The 19,323-nt window shown below is 41.3% G+C and overlaps 1 protein-coding gene across 1 annotated transcript in view; it reads left to right on the top strand.

Moving 5' to 3' along the window:
* Nucleotides 1-19,323, top strand: part of PHC3 (polyhomeotic homolog 3) — a 110,780-nt gene that overhangs the window by 41,626 nt on the left and 49,831 nt on the right. Inside the window, exons 6-8 of the mRNA XM_030216780.1 lie at nt 3,729-3,833; nt 10,690-10,909; nt 16,841-17,682. Coding sequence (XP_030072640.1) covers nt 3,729-3,833; nt 10,690-10,909; nt 16,841-17,682 — 1,167 coding nt within the window. The remainder of the gene's footprint in view (nt 1-3,728; nt 3,834-10,689; nt 10,910-16,840; nt 17,683-19,323) is intronic.

Below are 19,323 nucleotides of genomic sequence, written 5' to 3'. Positions count from 1 at the left end.
GTTGGTGCTATTTGAGATTCTACATGGAATGTTGCTATTCCACTAGCAACATTCCATGTAGAGGTCGGCCCTTGCAGATCACCAATGTGGCCGCGCAGGCTTCTGCTTCTGTGAGTCTGACGTCCTGCACGTGCAGGACGTCAGACTCACAGAAACAGAAGCCTGCGCAGCCTTCTACATGGAATGTTGTTAGTGGAATAGCAACATTCCATGTAGAATCTCCAATAGCAGCAACATTTCATGTAGAATCTCCTATAGTAGCAACATTCCATGTAGAATCTCCAATAGTATCTATTTTATTTTTGTTACATTTATACCCCGCGTTTTCCCACTCATGGCAGGCTCAATGCGGCTTACATGGGGCAATGGAGGGTTAAGTGACTTGCCCAGAGTCTCAAGGAGCTGCCTGTGCCTGAAGTGGGAATCGAACTCAGTTCCTCAGGACCAAACTCCACCACCTTAACCACTAGGCCACTATTGGTAAAACAGCAGTTCATGTTAGCTGAAAATTAGTTCTGATGAGATGATATACCGTCGTACATACCCTCTCTAGAATACATAGAATATTTCTCAGGGTATGGGCAAGAGGGAACTCTTTACCACATGCGGTAGACATGCTGTAAGATGTGTAGGTATTTGAGCAAGGTGAGGCAGTTGATAGGGAAGGATGGACAGATAAATATGCCCTTGAATCCTTGATTGTACCTGTTGCGTCGTTTGGGACCAGAAATGGAATGGGGGATTCTTAAGTTGGTAACCGTTACATTGGTAGCAGTTTGTATAGAGAGAGCTGTGGCATGCCAGACTACCCTTCCGCTGCCCGGATCCAACAGGGTTGATTAAGGCTGATATTCAACTGCACTGTCGCTGTTGCTTGAATGTTGCCGACTGGTCCGCTGTGCACAATTCAAGTAGGCAGGAGCCTCTCCTGCCCACTTGATTCAGGAGTACAAAGACTAGGGAATAGAAAAAAGATGTGAATCGCCAATGGCAATGTTGAGAAAAATAATTTATTTACCGCATTATTTAAAATAGGCCCGACACAGCCGCGTTTCACCCTCCTAAAGGGCTGCGTCAGGGGCTAGCATATAACAACCCTGTGGTGCAGTAAAACCAGTTCCACCTACTGGACTAATACAACTCCTCTCCTGAGAAGTAGCAGCAGCAGCATTTCGTGCATTTCACGTGCTATTGAGGCAGACATGGGAAGCAATGTTGCTACTCTGAGATTCTGCACGGATTCTTGTTACTCTTTAGGATTCCAGTATCTTTCTATTCTTTGGGGTTCTAAATGGAATGTTGCTACTCTCTGAGATTCTGCACGGAATCTTGTTACTCTTTAGGATTCCAGTATCTTTCTATTCTTTGGGGTTCTAAATGGAATGTTGCTACTCTCTGAGATTCTGCACGGAATCTTGTTACTCTTTAGGATTCCAGAATCTTGAAATTCTTTGGGGTTCTACATGGAATGTTGCCACGATTTGATTTTCTGTCAAGGACTTGCGACCTTGGCTTGGCCACTGTTTGGAAAACAAGATATTGGGCTAGATGGACCATTGGTCTGACCCAGTATGGCTACTCTTATGTTCTTATGAGTTGTTTTAGTCCAGTAGGTGGAATTGATTTTGCTAGCCCCTGACGCAGCCCTTTAGGAGGGCGAAATGCGGCCGTGTCGGGCCTATTTTAAATAATGCGGTGAATAAATTATTTTTCTCAACATTGCCATTGGCGATTCGCATCTTTTTTCTAATCCGTGCTGGATCTTGAGAATCGCCTGCCTATTTGTTTTCTTGTACAGACTAGGGGACGTGCTATGAAGTTATATAGCAGCACACTTAATACAAATAGGAGAAAAGATTTTTTTTCACTCATCACAGAGTTAAGCTCTGGAACTTGTTGCCAGAGGATGTGGTATAAGTAATTTTGCGTAGTTGGGTTTACAAAAGCTTTGGATAAATTTCTGGAGGTTAAGTCCATAAACTGTTATTATGGTAGACTCGGGGAAAAGTCACTGCTTATCCTTGGGATTAGTTAGGATGGAATCTGGCTGTCTCTTCAAATTCTGGTAGGTACTTGTGACCTGCTTTGGCCACTAGTGGAAGCAGGATACTGGGCTAGATGGACCATTGGTCTGACCCAGTATAGCTATTCTTATGTTTTTGTGTTCTAATAATTCAGTTGGCAGAGTTTTACCTCAAGCAGCCTATCAAAGTCTATCTTGTATCTCATTCTATGGTTTATACTTGAGATCTTTTCCTTAAAGACAGTGGCGTAGCTACGTGGGGCCTGAGGGGGCCTGGGCCCCATAGATTCCAGCCTGGACCCCCCCTCCCGGCGAACCTGCCCCTGCCGCCGCCTACTTTCACTTTTGCTGGCGGGGGACCCCACTCCCCGCCAGCCGACGTTCTCTCCGTCCTGCTCCTGCTGTTGCATGCATTGCTGACGTCCTGCACATTGTACGTGCGACGTCAGACTCAGAGAACAGAACGTGCAGGACGTCAGCAATGCATGCAACAAGAGCAGGAGCAGGACGGAGAGGATGTCGGCTGGCGGGGAGTGGGGTTCCCCGCCAGCAAAAGTGAAGGTAGGCGGCGGCGGGGGAGGGTTCGCGGCGGGAGGGGGTCGGAAAAGACGGGGGGGGGGGGGGCGGCGCCGGGGAGGGCTAAAATGTGCCCCCTCCCCTCGGGCTTTGGACCCCCCTCCCACGGAAGTCTGGCTATGCCCCTGCTTAAAGATCTGGCTAGCAGAAGTGAAGAGAAACAGACAAGTTGAAGACGAGAAGCTGTGTTGTGTATGTAGTTACTGTGTGATGCAGTCCTATATATAATGAAGGCAAGTTTTTGAAAGCCTTTTATCCAGGCAAATTGTTTGTGTAAAAGTGGCCTGGCATACTTAAGTAGTTGAGCTCTGAGGTAAGAAGGCAACAATGTCCCTTCAAAACTAAGCATGTTATTTTGAAGTAGAAATGTACCCCAAGCGAAAGGTGCAAAATTGTACGGATGCTTTGTTCCTAGAAGGCAGCTTTGAAAGAGAAAGTAGTTTCATACTTTCCCTTTCAATGAGCAAAACAAAAAGTACCAGGAGCCTTAAAAAAAAAAAGGGGGTAAAACCTTTAATCACGTGTTTTGGAGAACAAATCTTTGAGTGAACCCGACACGGTCCGTGTTTCGGCGCTGAGCGCCTGCGTCAGGGGTCGCAAAAGTGTAGCAAAGTGCGTACGGCTTTAGTACAAAATTCAGTACATTTGATAGAAGCAATATGCTGCGCCGCCGTGCTGTCCCTTCGCAAAAAAACATGCAGAGAGACACTCTCTCTTGAACAAACTACTCTAGTCGTAAAATCAGTAAAGCAAAAAAAAAAAAAAAAGGTGTAAAATCAGTAAAGCAAAAAAAAAAAAAAAAAGTGTAAAATCAGTAAAGCAAAAAAAAAAAAAAAAAAAAAACGGTGTAAATCAGTAAAGCAATGTTAATTCAGCTTATATGGGCAGTAGCTTTAATAATTTGCAAATAGTTTGAAGACTCCTGCAACCTGAGTATGCTTCTTTTGAGATGTCTGTACCTGACCTGCAAATGCTGCAAACCTCTGTGCAACACAAGTTCTAGGATGCGGTGATATGCAAGGATCAGATGTCAGAATTTTGCCTTTGATCTGATTACTGTCTTCTTTGTATGTGCAACGTGTACTTGTGTCCTATTTCTCCAGTTCTCTTTTTTTCTGTCTTTACTCAGCTGATTTTTACTCCTGCTGCTACTGTAGCTGCTGTCCAGTCTGACATTCCTGTTGTCTCGTCATCATCATCTTCATCATCTTCCTGTCAGTCTGCGGCTACTCAGGTGAGCCGGTCCAGAAATTGCTGGGTGTCTAATGCACAGTAGCCAGAGCTTGAATACAAAGCTAACGTTTGTCTGGAGAATGTCCCATGTTTACATTTATTTTGAATTATGGTTAAATATAGCCCTGCCCATGATCAGAGGCAAGATCTGGTGTTGCAAGTTTGAGAAATCCTGTTTTGCAGTTAGGTTAGGATAACTTCCTTCTAATGTAATTTTCTCATTAGTGGGCAGCGTTCCAAAACTGCAGCGAAACCTTCCAGGAGCATATATATAATCCAGGGGTGTAGCCAGACCTCAAGGTGGGAGGGGGCCAGAGTTCAAGGTGGAGGGGCACATTTTGGTCACTGCCCCGCCACCGCCCCCCCCCCCTCCACCGCCTACTGCCACAGCTTTAATATCTTGGCTGGCGGGGGTCCCCAACCCCCGCCAGCTGAAGACTTCGTCAAGCGCCGGTCTCCGGCCTCACCGCATTGCCTGCCCTGCTCTGCTCTCTCTTCCCCTCACGTCCAGCACACTCCTTGAGCATGCTCAATTTCATTAAAAGGAGCATTCCCAACATGAAGGGAAGAAAGAGCAGGGTAGGCAATGCAGTGGCGCCGGAGACCAGCGCTGGACAAAGTCTTCAGCTGGCGGGGGTTGGGGACCCCCACCAGGCGACCAGGGGCCCAGAGCAAATTTGAGGGGGCCCCAACTAGCTACGCCACTGATGTAACCTGTGATGGTTAGCAGGCTAATAGATCCTGTTAAGGGCATCATTACTTGATTAGTAATTAGTGGCTTCTTGTTATATGAATAGTACGCTTTTTTTTTCTGTTTCACTTTGTTCAGCCACCAGATAGCAGAAGGCTGTTCTTGATGGGTAATCTTTTTCTCAGTCTATATACTATGGGGTTCTTTTACTAAGATTTTCTGAAGAATGGCCTGGTGTAGTGTAGGCGCACGTTTTGGGTGCGCGCAGATCCATTTTTCAGCGCGCCTGCAAAAAAATGGCTTTTTAAAATTTTTGCCGAAAATGGATGTGCGGCAAAATCAAAATTAGTGCTGTCGATTTTGGGTCTGAGACCTGACCGCCAGCTATTGACCTAGCACTAAAGTCTCACGCGGTAACCGGACAGTAATGACCTATGTGCATCAAATGCCACTTGGCGTGCGTCTGATACGCGTGCCCGAAAATAAAAATTATTTTTCGGACGTGCATATCGGCCGCATGCCAAAAATTAAATTACCCCAAGATCCAAGCGGTAGCCGGGCGGTAACTCCATTTTGGCGCATGTTGGGTGCACGTAGATGCTTACGCGGCTTAGTAAAAGGGGCCCCTAAGTTGGCTGTGAACACTGGGCTTCCAAAAGCAGCAAAATCTCACAAGATTGAATTATATTAGCTTTGCTCATAATATTCTTCTGAGGACTCCACTGTATGATTCTTGAATGATGGATATAAATGATTTCCCTCTATTGCACTATAAATTTATCCCTTTTAATATGTGTTTTGTTCATAAGCATTCATTGTAGCTAGCATAGTAAGATTTACTCTTGAATCTAATCAGCCTAAACAGTTTTTCAGTTCACTTGATTTATGAGTTCCCAGATCTGATGCACTAAGATAAATTGATTATATTCTCAAATATATTTAATTTGCTTTGTAGAGGGAAAGCAGTCACCAAGCTGAGCCCTTTAAAAAAGATTTAGTTTAGAGTATTTCACTGTTCACGGCAATAAATCTCACACAAATCGTAGCAAGAGAATGCTTAAAGGAGGACGTCCTGTTTGATTGGCAGTAGATGAACGAGCAAGCTGAGGTCAGCTGTAGCTGTAGAACGCAGTTTTTTTAAAAACTGGAAATGTCAACTTAAAATGCCTTTTTATAATATATTCACTAAAGATTACACATCCTTTGACTACTTGATCTCCATTAGTCTGAGAGAATAAAGTGGCAAACACTTCACGGAAATGCATATAACTTACAAGGACTTGAGGCCTTTGCAACTTTTTTTTTTTTTTTTTAGATGGAAACAGTCTTAAAGGGATTATAGAGTCAAGAAGCAAATTATATGCAGGGCAGAGACCAGGAGACTGTTTATAATAATTTACTGGCGTGAAAGCAACTACAAAAGATGCAATAAACTAATTACCTAGTAACTGGATGGCATAAAAAATCAACTTGCTAGATTAGTGATCTAAAAACTTGTATGAAAGTGGACTTGTCGATACACGTGACCTGCAACCTTTGTCATGTAGCCCTCTCGGCTTTTGGTGAATAGGAGTCACCGGCCATGAAAAGGATTTAGGTATTATCATTGTTGATACTTTGAATCCCTCTGTTCTTCATGCAGTGGTGGCTAAAGATGGCAAATAGAGTGTTAGTCATTAGATAGGAATGGAAAACATGTATTGCTCCATACTCGAATATTGTGTACATTTGTGGTCACTGCATCTGAAAAAAGATATAGTAGAATTTGAAAAGGTACAGAGAAGAGTGATGAAAATGATAAAGGGAATGGGACAGCTTCCCTGTGAGGAAAGACTAAAAAGGCTAGGGCTTTTCAGCTTGGAGAACAGACGTTGAGGGGGAGATATGATACAGGTGTAGAAAATACTGAGTGGATTGGAACGGGTAGACGTGAATCACTTGTTTACTCTTTCTAAAACTATAAGGAATAGGGGGCACACAATGACGCTACTAAGTAGTGAATTTAAAACAAAGCGTAGAAAATATTCCATCACTTAACATGAAAACACATGGTCAGTTTCGGCCGAAACCCAAACCATGGCCATAGCCTTTTTGGCCAAAACTGAAATTAGAAAGAAAAAGGATTTGGCATCAGTTTTGGCACCATATCCGAAACCAAAACTGAAATTTGGTTGCCCTCTAATGGGAACATGGGTGCTGTGCAGTTGTATCAAGGAGTCCGGTTAGTACATAAATGTTGCCTTACTGGGAAAGACCAAAGGTCCATCAAGGTCCATCAAGCCCAGAATCCTGTTTCCAACAGTTGCCAATCCACTGTTGGAAACAGAGAGAAGGGTTTAAGGCATTTAAATTTTGTTCTGATGGATGGTTGATATTGCCCATGAGACTTAAAGAAGAGGAGGCTGGGTGTCTTATTAGTAGTCTACAGTGTGGAGATTTCATATATAATAGATAGATAGATAGATAGATAGATAGATAGATAGATAGATAGATAGATAGATAGATAGATAGATAGATAGATAGATAGATAGATAGATAGATAGATGTGCATTCAGTGGTAAATAACGGTCCATTGATTGACATAATATCAGAGACAGAGGTTTAATAATGTTTCAGAAACATGGGCGACTGGTCTACAGGTACTATATATGGCATATTAATGCCCTTATAGATAAAATATCCTGCACCAGCCTAGATGGGAAGGAGGGGGTTTGCAGTTCTTATTTTAAAAAGAATTGAGATTGGAGAAGGAATTAATTGGAGGTGAGAAATGAAGATCTATTTGATTTTTGGGGGGTTATGTTTTTATTGAATTATTCAGATGCATTGATCCTCTAGGGGACTTTTATCTTTAGTTGATCTGAAGCATCTTTTCCCCCCAGAACAGCATTGTTGTGAACCGGGACCCTACTTTTACCACAAAACAGCACTACCTGGGGGTTAACATTGTTTTCCATATTATCCAACTTTTCACATATCCGACAGCGGGTTGGTCCCATTTACGTCAGATAATCGAGACTTTACTGTAAATGATTTATGGATGGTGAAGTTTAAAAAAATATAGAAATTCTTGTTTAAATTGGAAAGAGATCATTTTACAGAAAAGATTTTGTGTGCCAAAGACTCATCAAAAACGCTGTTTACTGTTGTGAAAGAGACATTAAATGGGGATTGCTAAAGTGGAGAAAGGTATATCCCCCAAGCCAAGTTGTGATAATGAGATATAGGAAGTTTGAAATGGCTGTAAGGGATCAGGGCATGGGGGTTGGGGACAAGATACCCCCTCTAGTATGGTTCATCAAACTGAAGGATCTAGCAATGATTCTAGGTCCATGTTGGAATTTTATAGTCCAGATAAAGCAATCTTTTGGGAAAGTTTACAGAAGGAAATAGTCTGGTGGACCTAGGTCCTGCTTGGCTATTAATGATCTTACCTAATGTAAGCTTTCTAGTATTTTAAACAGGCTGTGTGGGACATCCCTTATTGAAAAGGACTGAGATTCCTGTTAATGATCCTGTTACTTATCAACCAGTTTCAAATCTGCCTATGGAAGTTTAAAAAAAACTGAATCTTGTGTGATTAACCATTTGTGTGATTATTGTTATTGTCATCATTCTTAGAGGAAATCCAAGGATTAGATCCCGTTCAATCAGAATTTTGCTCAAGTTGTAATATAGAGACAGTGGCCTTAAAGTAGCCTTACAAGGTACAAACAGACTGTGAGTCCTCTAGGGACAGGGAAATACCTGAGTGTAACTGACTTTGAGCTACTAATGAAAAAGGTGTGAGCTAAATCCAAATAAATATGAGAGGGTGGACAGATCGGGGAGGATATGGAATCGTGGTCTTTGTTGATCTTTCTACATCGTTTCATACGCCATGAAATTTTATTGGCCAGATTGAAGTTGGAATACTGTAGGAGGGAGAACCCTGGAGTGGTTTAGGTTGTTTGTAATAAATCGGAGTTCTGGATTGTGGAGAACAGGATAATGGTCTCAGGTAATGTCCTTGGAGGATTGGGTCCCCGTTAATGTAGACTGTTTAATTTGTATTTTCCATTATGTTCATTCCCACTATTCCAGGACAAGTGGGTAGTTATGTCCATCGACCAGCAGGTGGAGATAGAGAATACAGAACTGAGCACCACTACATAGCTCCCTGCTAGCAGCTCAGCTCCTCAGTATCTTCTATCTCCAAGCAGGTGGATGGACAGACTTCCTCTGTCTCTGGTTCTGAGGCGTTGCTCATGTGACTGTGCTTGAAAATCTGAGACAAGATGGAGATTGTCTCACTAAACGGAGCTATGCAGAGGTCTAGGGGCTCTGGGATTGACTAATAGGGTCAAGTGTTACACCTAGCTGAGGTATGGGCAAGGCATGTCTCAAGGAGACTAGACAGAAGAGGTCACATGCAGCATTTAACCTAGGAGTGTAAAGGTTACAGGATCAAGCGGGAAGTATCTTACATTAGCTATAGGCTGTCAATACATGACAAACTGAAGGAAAGCATACACAAGCACACACACACAGATGTGGAGGCAGAACAATGTGTGCTGAGATTCAAGAAAGAGTGACTGTTTACTTTAGATGTGAGGCTTAATTTAAGTAGCACAATAAGTAAAATCGTCAAAGCAATAATCTGCATAAGGAGCCATTTATCAGTGTTACAGACATAATTTCTGCTTCACAATATTGTATCTGATTTATTACTGAGAGAACCCTACTAAAAAGGAAGAAAAGGAAGTTGATAGAAACTCATTGTTGGATAAAGCACATTGAAGGAAAATTAAAATCCTTGTGTGCATAGGTGTCACTGATAGATGGAAATCTCTTAGGATCAAGATTGCCAGAGATAATGAGAAAGATCCAAATTTGTCGCCAGAGGGACGACTTATGCACCTAGGTGCATTTATGAAATAACCCCAGGGAAAGCAAGCACACGCATTTACACTTGCTGTGAGGTAGGTATACTTGTCTGGATGTTCAAACCAGAAAGAATCGGTACATATGTATGTATTTGCTCATAAGTGCTAGTCCTGGTCCTGCTCTGCTTATTTTCATACTGTGAATACCTACATGTATTTCATATAAAGATATGTTCTGTGTGTATTTACTCTGTATGCATTTATTCCACTGGGCAATATTTATAAGAGTTCACTTGAACTTGTACAGCACTGTTCTACACGACCAAGTTCTATATAAAACTACCCCCTTTTTGTTTACTATGGAATGATCTTGATATTTGGGTTTATTTGAGTCCAACAAAAGAGCGGAAGTAAACTATCACCAGGATGATCCAGAGGTTGTGGAAAAATGTTCTTTACCAGTAACTGTAGGGTTCAAAATCTGGGATGGATCTACGTACAAATACACAGTCCTATATTCAATTACACTGTCCCAAGAGCTAGGCTCAACATAGGCCATGTTTTGGCTTAACAGTCTTCCTCAGGAGTCCTGCAGATTGGATGCAATATGGACTATGAATAAGAACAAACCAAAGAAACTGAAAAACAGCGCAAAAATGGAGTACCGCTCGACTACTGCATGGCTCTTGCGGTAATTTCAATTTTGGCGCACATGCGATATGCGTGTCTGAAAAATATTTTTTATTGTCGGGCGCACGTAATGGACGCGCGCCAAGTGGCATTTGACATGCATAGGTCATTACTGCCCCCGGATTCTTTACCGCTAGGTCAATGGCTGGCGATAAGGTCTCAGACCCAAAATGGACGCGTGGCAATTTTGATTTTGGTGCACATCCATTTTCGGCCTAAAAAAAAAGACCTTTTTTACAGGCGCGATAAAAAAATGGATTGCTGCACGCCCAAAACCCGTGCCTACACTACCACAAGCCATTTGTTAGTGCGCCTTAGTAAAAGGACCCCATTGTGAAGAAAAGAGAAAAGGGGTCACAGCAAATTGCAAGCCCTCCACTATCAGTATATTTCTGTTATTTGACCAACATATTTCTGTGCCATGAGGTCACTAGATATAATACTAAAAGGGATGAGATTGGTGATAGTCAAAGAAAAGTGTGTATATAGTATCTGCTTTTAAGTTTGCATATGTGTGTATCCAACCAGTGTATGAATAGTGAAGCACATCTGTAGTTGTAAAAATGACTAACTGGAAAACTTCATAATACATATTTGCTTTTTTGCCCTAGGTACAAAATTTAACAGTGAGAGGGCAACAAAATGGCCCACCAAAAACCACTGGTCAAAGTCAGCCATTGGCTATAAGTCACAAGGCAACTACATCAGTTTCCAAAGTCAACCAGCCAGATCTGTCTCCAGAGAATAATAAGAAAGGAGAGAGCCCTGGCCCAGAGTCTCGAAGTACAGCTGTCACTCGCCCATCAAGCTTACATCCACTGATAGCACCAGGTAGGTGGGCAGCACAATTTTTAAGAGGTTACCATGAACGCATTGCAGATTTTCATCTTTCCTGCCTCTTTCACAGTAGGACACAGGATGTGGTGCGTTGGGGCCACTTGGCAATAATGATCATAACTTGATTAGAATTGACTTAACTAGCGGATAAACAAGTCTACTGTGCTAGCATTTAACTTTCAAAAGGGGAGGGTATATAATAAAATGAGGAAAATGGTTTTAAAAAATCATATTATTTATGTGTATATAAGATTTTTTTACATTTTAAATACCTGACCAATTAAAATTTTTTGATATTGATTTTTTGGTTCTAGGGTTAGTAAAATATTTTTCTCCCACGTATTGAAAATTATTTAATATAACAAACAAAACAGGCATGGTGAGGTGAAAAAGTCTGGTATCATTGGTTTTTGTGATTACATTTATCATATTTCTGTTATGATTGTTTTACAGTGCTGTTAAGTGTTTATATTTCTGATACTGTTTCATGTTAGTTCTTTTACTAGGATTCAATTTGCCATTTCCACGTTTACCTCATTAAGGGCTCCTTTAACTAAGCCGCGGTAGTGATTCCCGCACAGCAAATGCGACGAAGCTCATAAGGATTGAATGGGCTTTGTCACATTGGCCACACCGGGAATCACTACCACAACTTAGTAAAAGGAACCCTAATTGTATTCGTGCTTAGTTTTGTTCATTTTACTATTGTTCATATTGTTACAAAATTGTAAGTCTTCCCCTGAATACTATAAAAGTTGCTAAAAATTGCTCACGCAAGTTTGGGTGCGCACCCAATTTGCGTGCACAGTTTAATTGAATAATGAGCCAATCAGCACAGATAATTGAATGCTAACAATTATCAGTATTAATTGGCATTCATTAAAATTTAAGTGCGTAAATTGACATGGCCGGATCCACGCGTAAATTTTTTTTTTTTTTTTAATTTTGTAAATTTTAAATGCAGATCCAAAAAAGGGGGGAAACAGCCTTGGGAGGGTCATGGGTGGATTGGGGGCATTCCCACAATCTATGCGTGATATAGAATACAGGGCATGCGTGCCTAATGTATTATTATTATTACTAATAAAAAAGGCCCATTTCTGACACAAATGAAACGGGCGCTAGCAAGGTTTTCCTCGGAGTGTGTATGTTTGAGAGAGTGTATGTGAGAGTGACTGTGTGTGAGAGAGAGAGTGAATGTGTGAGTGTATGTGTGTGAGAGAGAGAGAGTGAATCTGGGTGCGAGTGTGTCTGTGAGAGAGAGTGTGTATGTGAGAATGAGAGTGTGTGCAAGTGCATATGTGAGATACAGTGTGAGAGAGAGAGTGTGTTTCACACAGATACAGTGTGTGCAAGAGAGAGAGTGTGTGCGAGACACAGACTCTCTGTGAGACTGAGTGTATGAGACCAAGAGAGTGTGTGAGTGACTGTGTGACACATAGAGAGTGAATGTGATACAGTGTGAGACATAGAGTGTGTGAGAGACAGTGTGTGAGAGTGAGAGAGAGAAACACATTGACTGTGTGAGAGAGAGTGTGTGTGAGAGAGAGAGAGTGTGTGTGTGACAGAGATACCCCCCTCTCTGGTGTCAGGCCCCCCCTCCCTCCTTCTCTCTGGTGTCAGCCCCCACCCCCCTCTCTGGTGTCTGAGCGTTACTGTGCAGGATGCTGAGCTCTGGCTGTGCTTCAAGGAACTGACCAATCCTATTTAATAGAATGCACCTCCAACATTCTGAAGCCGAGAAACCTCGTGTGGTTGGTCACTTCTGCTTGTGACGAACCCGGAAGTACGTTATGTCAATTCAGGAGATGGATATAGAGAGCAGGAATGCCTCAGCCATGCAGTCAGCTTCAGAATGTTGGAGGTGCGTTTTATTATATAGGATTATTATTAACATTTGTATAGCGCTACCAGACGCACGCAGCGCTGAACACCTGACACAGAGAGACAGTCCCTGCTCAAAAGAGCTTACAATCTAAATAACACAGACAGACAAGACAATTAAGGGCGAGGAAAGTACTGGGTGAGAAGGAACAAGGATAGGGGAATTGAGTAGTGGTTAGGAGCCAAAAGCAGTGGTGAAAAGGTGGGTTTTCAGCATAGATTTGAAAACAGGTAGAGATGGAGCTAGGCGTACAGGCTCAGGAAGTCCATTCCAGGCATAAGGTGCCGCGAGGGAAAAGGAACAAAGCCTGGAATTAGCAGTGGAGGAGAAGGGGGATTTACACCAGGGATTCATTGGTGTAAATGGTTGCACCTAAAAGTACTCACGTTTAGAGGTTAGCGTTAAGCGCAGTTTTTTTCTGCATTGATTTTTTAGGTGTCACTTAGTCATTTATGTCAAGCTGTACCTGCCATACACCAGTTTGGCCTTACCGCTGCTCTGTAAAGGGCCCCGTATAGTTCTCAAAAACATGTTTTGCTTGTATTGAGTGTTCAACAAGTGGTTTCTCAATAGCCGTTCTTTTGATGTCACTCTTATGTTCAATAATTCTGGTATTAAAACTTTGTTTTTTTCCCAATGTACATAAGGCTGCATGGACAGATAGCCGTGTAGACCACTCCCATCGTTTTGCAATTGGCGAATTGTTTTAATTAAAAAATGTGCCCATTATGAGATTATTAGGCTTTTTCTTGTATAATACCTGCCATCTGGATTGTCTAACCTTATGTTCGATTAAGAAAAGTGTTTTCTGGTACTTGGATATGAACATTAAAACCTGAGGGGGGGAGGGGTGGGTTATGGGGTTGGGTAAGGTGGAGAGAAAGTGTTAAAACTTTGATGATGAGACTGTTGCTTGCTCTTGCTTAGATTGTTTTGTTTTCAATTCATTCTATGTTGAGCTTGTTGGCTGTTTCTTTTGCGGAATCATCAATAAAAAAATTGTTGGAACATAAAAAATTTGCCCAGAATGAGGATCCATATATGATTTTGTTTAAGTGTTGCTTTCAGATGGCAATGCAGAAGGCACCAGTATGTCCCTTAGGTTTTTTTTTCTCTCTTACAAGCAACCTTCAGATCTTTTTTTGAAAAATGATCAGTGCTTTCAAACAATATGCCAATGTCTTTCATTATCCTAACCAAATTATTTGACAGATGGTTAAATGACAGAGGATGTATCATCTTATCTACTTTCTCACGTTTCTTAATCTTCAATAGATCTTTTCTATCTGTACTTGATGCTTTTCTATAAGACATATCTATACATTCATAGTAACATAGTAGATGACGGCAGAAAAAAACCTGCACGGTCCATCTAGTCTGACCAACAAGATAAACTCATATGTGCTACTTCTTGTGTATACCTTACCTTGATTTGTAGCTGCCATTTTCAGGGCACAGACTATAGAAGTCTTGCCCAGCACTAGCCCCGCCTCCCAATCTCGGCTAAGCTTCTGAGGATCCATTCCTTCTGAACAGGATTCCTTTATGTTTATCCCACGCATGCTTGAATTCCGCTACCATTTTCATCTCCAAGTATCTACCACTCTCTCCGTGAAAAAATACTTCCTGACATTTTTCTTGAGTCTGCCCCCCTTCAATCTCATATCATGTCCTCTAGTTCTACTGCCTTCCTATCTACGGAAAAGGTTCGTTTGCGGATTAATACCTTTCAAATATTTGAACGTCTGTATCATATCACCCCTGTTTCTCCTTTTCTCCAGGGTATACATGTTTAGGTCAGCAAGTCTCTCCTCGTACATCTTGTAACGCAAATCCCATACCATTCCTTAGGGTATCCTTTCCGTGTAAATCTATCACTCATTTCTCTACATCTCTCCTCATATACAGCTTGATCTATACATAGTCTTTTTTTTTATCTTAAAAACTGGCTGTATGGAAGATTGTTTTTTAGAGCTTTACTATGACAGCTACGATAGTCTAGTAATTTATTAATTTCTGTTGGTTTCCTATATATATCTGTAGTGAAGTTTCTATCCCGGTATAAGATTAAAATGTCAAGAAAGGGTATACAGGTTTTATAATAATGCATCTGAAACTTGAGATTGATGTCCAAACGGTTTAACCAGCTAAAGAACTCCTCAAATAGCAATCATAAAAATATCATCAATATACCTTTTCCAAAGAATTACTTTTACTAAAAATCATTTTTCAAAATCTGCAATATATAGGTTTGTTATTGACGGGGCAATAGTAGCCCTCATTGTGGTCCCTTGTATTTGTTGAAAGAAATCTCTTTCAAACTTGAAAAAAAGTTTCTTTAGTGCTATTGCGGCCAATTCAACAACAAATTGTGTAGGTACCCTTTTACGAAAAACTCTTGTGTATGATAGTATCACGAATAATATTGATGGCTTCGTACTGACGGATATTAGTGTAAATGGACTCTATGTTCAATGCAACCATAAGGATCTCACCTGTACAGTCTAGTTTTTTTTCCAAACTATTAATAATATCTGTAGAGTTCTTAGAAAAAGATGGAATCTGGAAGACAAAAGGTCTAAGGAATTTGTCAATGAAAATTGAAAGTGGCTCAAGTAAGATCCTATTGCAGATATGATAGGTCTTCCAGGTGGTGATTGCAGGGATTTATGTACCTTCAGTAAGACATAAATGTTAGGAGTGACTGGGTGTTTTACTTCCAAAAATTCAATCTCTTTTGATGTTAAAAACTGTCTTTTTTTGCAATCTCTATTAATGCCTTAATCTCTGCCTTAATATCAGCTCAACCGTCTCTATCTCTGCAATATACTTTTCCCTGTATCGGAAATTCTTAGATGGCACCTGAGCAGATTGAAAATTCATGGGATAAGAGGCAGTGTCCTATTATGGATTTGTAACTGATTAAAAGATATAAAAAAAACAAAACAGAGTTTGGCTAAATGGTTAATTTTCTCATTGGAGAAAGGTAAACAATGGAGTGCCCATAAGAACTGGGGACCATTGCTTTTTAACACTTATAAATTATCTGGAAGTGGGAATGAGTTGAGTGATCTGATTTGCAGATGATACAGAATTATTCAAAGGTTTTAAATCGCAGGTGGATTGTGAGAAATTGCAAGAGAATCTTGGGAGATTAGGGCTGATTCCACTAGCAACATTCCATGTAGAAGACTGTGCAGGCTTCTGTTTCTGTGAGTCTGATGTCCTGCACTGTGCAGGCTTCTGTTTCTGTGAGTCTGACGTCCTGCACGTACGTGCAGGACGTCAGACTCACAGAAGCAGGCCACATTGGTGATCCGCAAGGGCTGACTTCTACATGGAATGTTGGAATAGCAACATTCCATGTAGAATCTCAAATAGTAGCAACAGTGGAGGAGTGGCCTAGTGGTTAGGGTGGTGGACTTTGGTCCTGGGGAACTGAGGAACTGAGTTCGATTCCCACTTCAGGCACAGGCAGCTCCTTGTGACTCTGGGCAAGTCACTTAACCCTCCATTGCCCCATGTAAGCCGCATTGAGCCTGCCATGAGTGGGAAAGCGCGGGGTACAAATGTAATAAAAAAAAATAACACAAGGAAGGTAATATAACTACCTTAATCACTCCTTTCCTTCCTCTTTCTACCCTTATTTAACCTCTGCACAATATTAAATATTAAATGTAACTGTCACCCTGCAATGACAATGTTAACAAAACTATGTAAGCCACATTGAGCCTGCAAATAGGTGGGATAATGTGGGATACAAATGCAATAAATAAAGTACTGCTCTAGAATATTGACAAGATTTCACACAACACTATGTATTACATTGGCCGTAATTATAGTTGTGGTGATTATGCAGTGTTTTGTAGATGAAGCAATGTTTTCTAGATCCTTCTATCGTGCATGCTTGTCACAAATATGCTGAACACAGCTGTTGGTTTACTTTTGAACTTTTGCAATGGCAACCATGTTTTCTTGGTTATATTGTAGTATTCTGTCGGCTCTTAGAATTAAATAATTACTGTACTTTTCCCTTATAGCTTCATATGCACCAATTCAACCTCATGCTACGGCAAAACATCAGCAAATTCCTCTCCCTTCAACTCCTCCAAAGATGTCTCATCAGTACATATTACAGCAGCAGCAACAGATTCAGAATCGGCAGCAACAGGTTCAGCCAATCGCGCTTCACAACTCAGCTCCAGATCCACCTGCGTCACAACATTGCTGTGCCCACAGTGGACTGCCAGTTCCCAGCAGTGTCCAATCACAACATTGCTCACCCGTTCATACTCATGCGCCTCCATTAATACCATCTCCAACTCAGCCTCAATCAACTCAACAATCCGTAGTTGTGTCTCCCCCTACTCATTCACCTAGCCAGTCTCCCACTATAATCATACATCCACAGACACTGTTGCAATCACAGTCGCACGCTCTGGTGTCACCAGTTTTGCATTCGGGACTGAATCCACAGCAGCCCACTTGCAATCAGGTACAGTCGACACAAGAGTTGAATACACCACCTCATCTTCCACCACCACCACCATCCCCAATAATACATGTTGGGTCAAGTGTAGTGTCTTCGGGACCACATGCTACCCTGCAGTCTCTTCCTTCCCCTGTATCGAGTCCTCCACAGCTGTCAGCATCTTCCCCAGCCCCAGTGCAAGCACTGCGCTTACCATCTATGCACGCTATAGGAGTACAGTCTGAAATGTTGTCACCAGGACATGTGATGGTGCAAAACACGCTGATTTCTGAGGAAGAGCTTCCCGCTGCAGAAGCTTTGGTCCAGTTGCCATTTCAAAGTATTCCACCACCACAGACTATTGCTGTAAATCTTCAAGTGCAGCCATCTGCTCCGGTGGACACACCTGTGGTAAGCTCTGGGAACGTTTCCTGATTTTTGTTAACTGTTTCTAAAAGCAACAGCATGATCAGTACACTAATGTGATATTTGTACATGAAAACTTTGTGCACTGAAATTGATCCAAGCAGAAGTTCCAGATCAACTGGAAAATGGATCAGGGTAACACCTATAGGAAATGTCAAAGAGTACTGACCCAACGCATAAGTAGAAGAACTCCAGGAAGGCAGTTTCCAAAGTTATTTCCAAAGTTTTTGAAAATTACCACCCTGTATCCTGGTAAAAGAATATTTGTTCCATTACGAGTGTATTTTTACACATTTTCATGGAAATATTCCTGTGATGGAGGAAAAGTGGTCAGCCGATGCAAGACTATGTATAATTTTACATTTTTAAAACTCTGCACGTCAAACCCCCATCTCCCCCCCCCCCCCCCCCCCCCCCCCCCCCCGAGTAAACGTTTTGATAAAGAAAGTAGGTTACATCTTTGTACATAAGGACAAAATCCATATTTATTGGTCTCAGAGATCTGTTGCAAAATCTGCGGGGGAAAAGTACCCAGAGAGTTTACATTGCTTATGACATTTTGAAAATTGTCCCCTAAATGCTTTTTCCCAGTTCCAAACACAGGTGCAAAATACCTCTGGATTTTGTTCCTAATTTCAGAGGTAAGAGGTAACGTTTACCTTTGATTTCAAGGTGAAGTGAAAGAGGCAGGGAAAGCCAACAGGACATCTTAGTGCAAAAGGAAAGCAGAACCAAATGAGCATAATAGGAATGAGAGGAAACACTGGCAAGTTAAATATAAAACAGCTTTAAGGCAGGCCAGTTGGAATGATGTTATTCTTCTTGCAGGTTGTCAGAAAGTAAAGATGACTGTTTATTTTTGTTTCTTTTTCCATAAGTTTGTTAATTTGCATGGTTGAGAACCATTGATCTAGAAGATATAAAAGAACAGATTAGCAAACTAAAGAGTAACAAATCACCAGGACCCATGGTATTCACCCCAGAGTTCCGAAAAAGCACAGAATGAAATGTGTAACTTTTTAGCAGTAATATGTAACCTATCATTTAAAATGGCCATAGTACCTGGGTTCCTGGGTAATCTGGGAATGTATAGACCAGTGAAACTGATGTTGGTGTTGTACAAAATGATGGCAGTTACCCTAAAAATAAAGTTACTGAACATATAGGTAGACACAGCTTGATGAAAATGAGTCAACATAGGTTTAGCAAATTCAAGTGTTTCTTTACAAGTTTATTATATTTTGTTTTTGAAGGTGTAAACAAACCTGGATAAGAAAGTTGCCGGATGATAAGTGTATTTGGATTTTCTGAAGGTATTTGACAAGTCCTCATGTGGGAATTAAAGTCATGGGATAGGAAGTAATGTCCAAACTCTAGTAGAGTTAACAAGAAGTAATCTAATACTAAAATACACAAACTCTAGCTAGTATCGTTCAAAGAGGCAGTGCTGTTAGTCATCATTTGGAGAAAAGCCCTCAGAAACCAAAGGCAAATTGCTAATGGTTTTGAACGCTATTACATGATATGAACATACACGTAAATAGCGCTTGATTTCTACACTGAAAACAATCGGCGAAAACCGAGGCAATGAGATTTGAGCACATGTGATTTTATCTTACGTGTGTT

This window comes from Microcaecilia unicolor, chromosome 10 (assembly GCF_901765095.1).
Source record: "Microcaecilia unicolor chromosome 10, aMicUni1.1, whole genome shotgun sequence".
Taxonomy (NCBI): Eukaryota; Metazoa; Chordata; class Amphibia; order Gymnophiona; family Siphonopidae; genus Microcaecilia; species Microcaecilia unicolor.
This window is presented reverse-complemented; position numbering and strand designations above follow the sequence as displayed.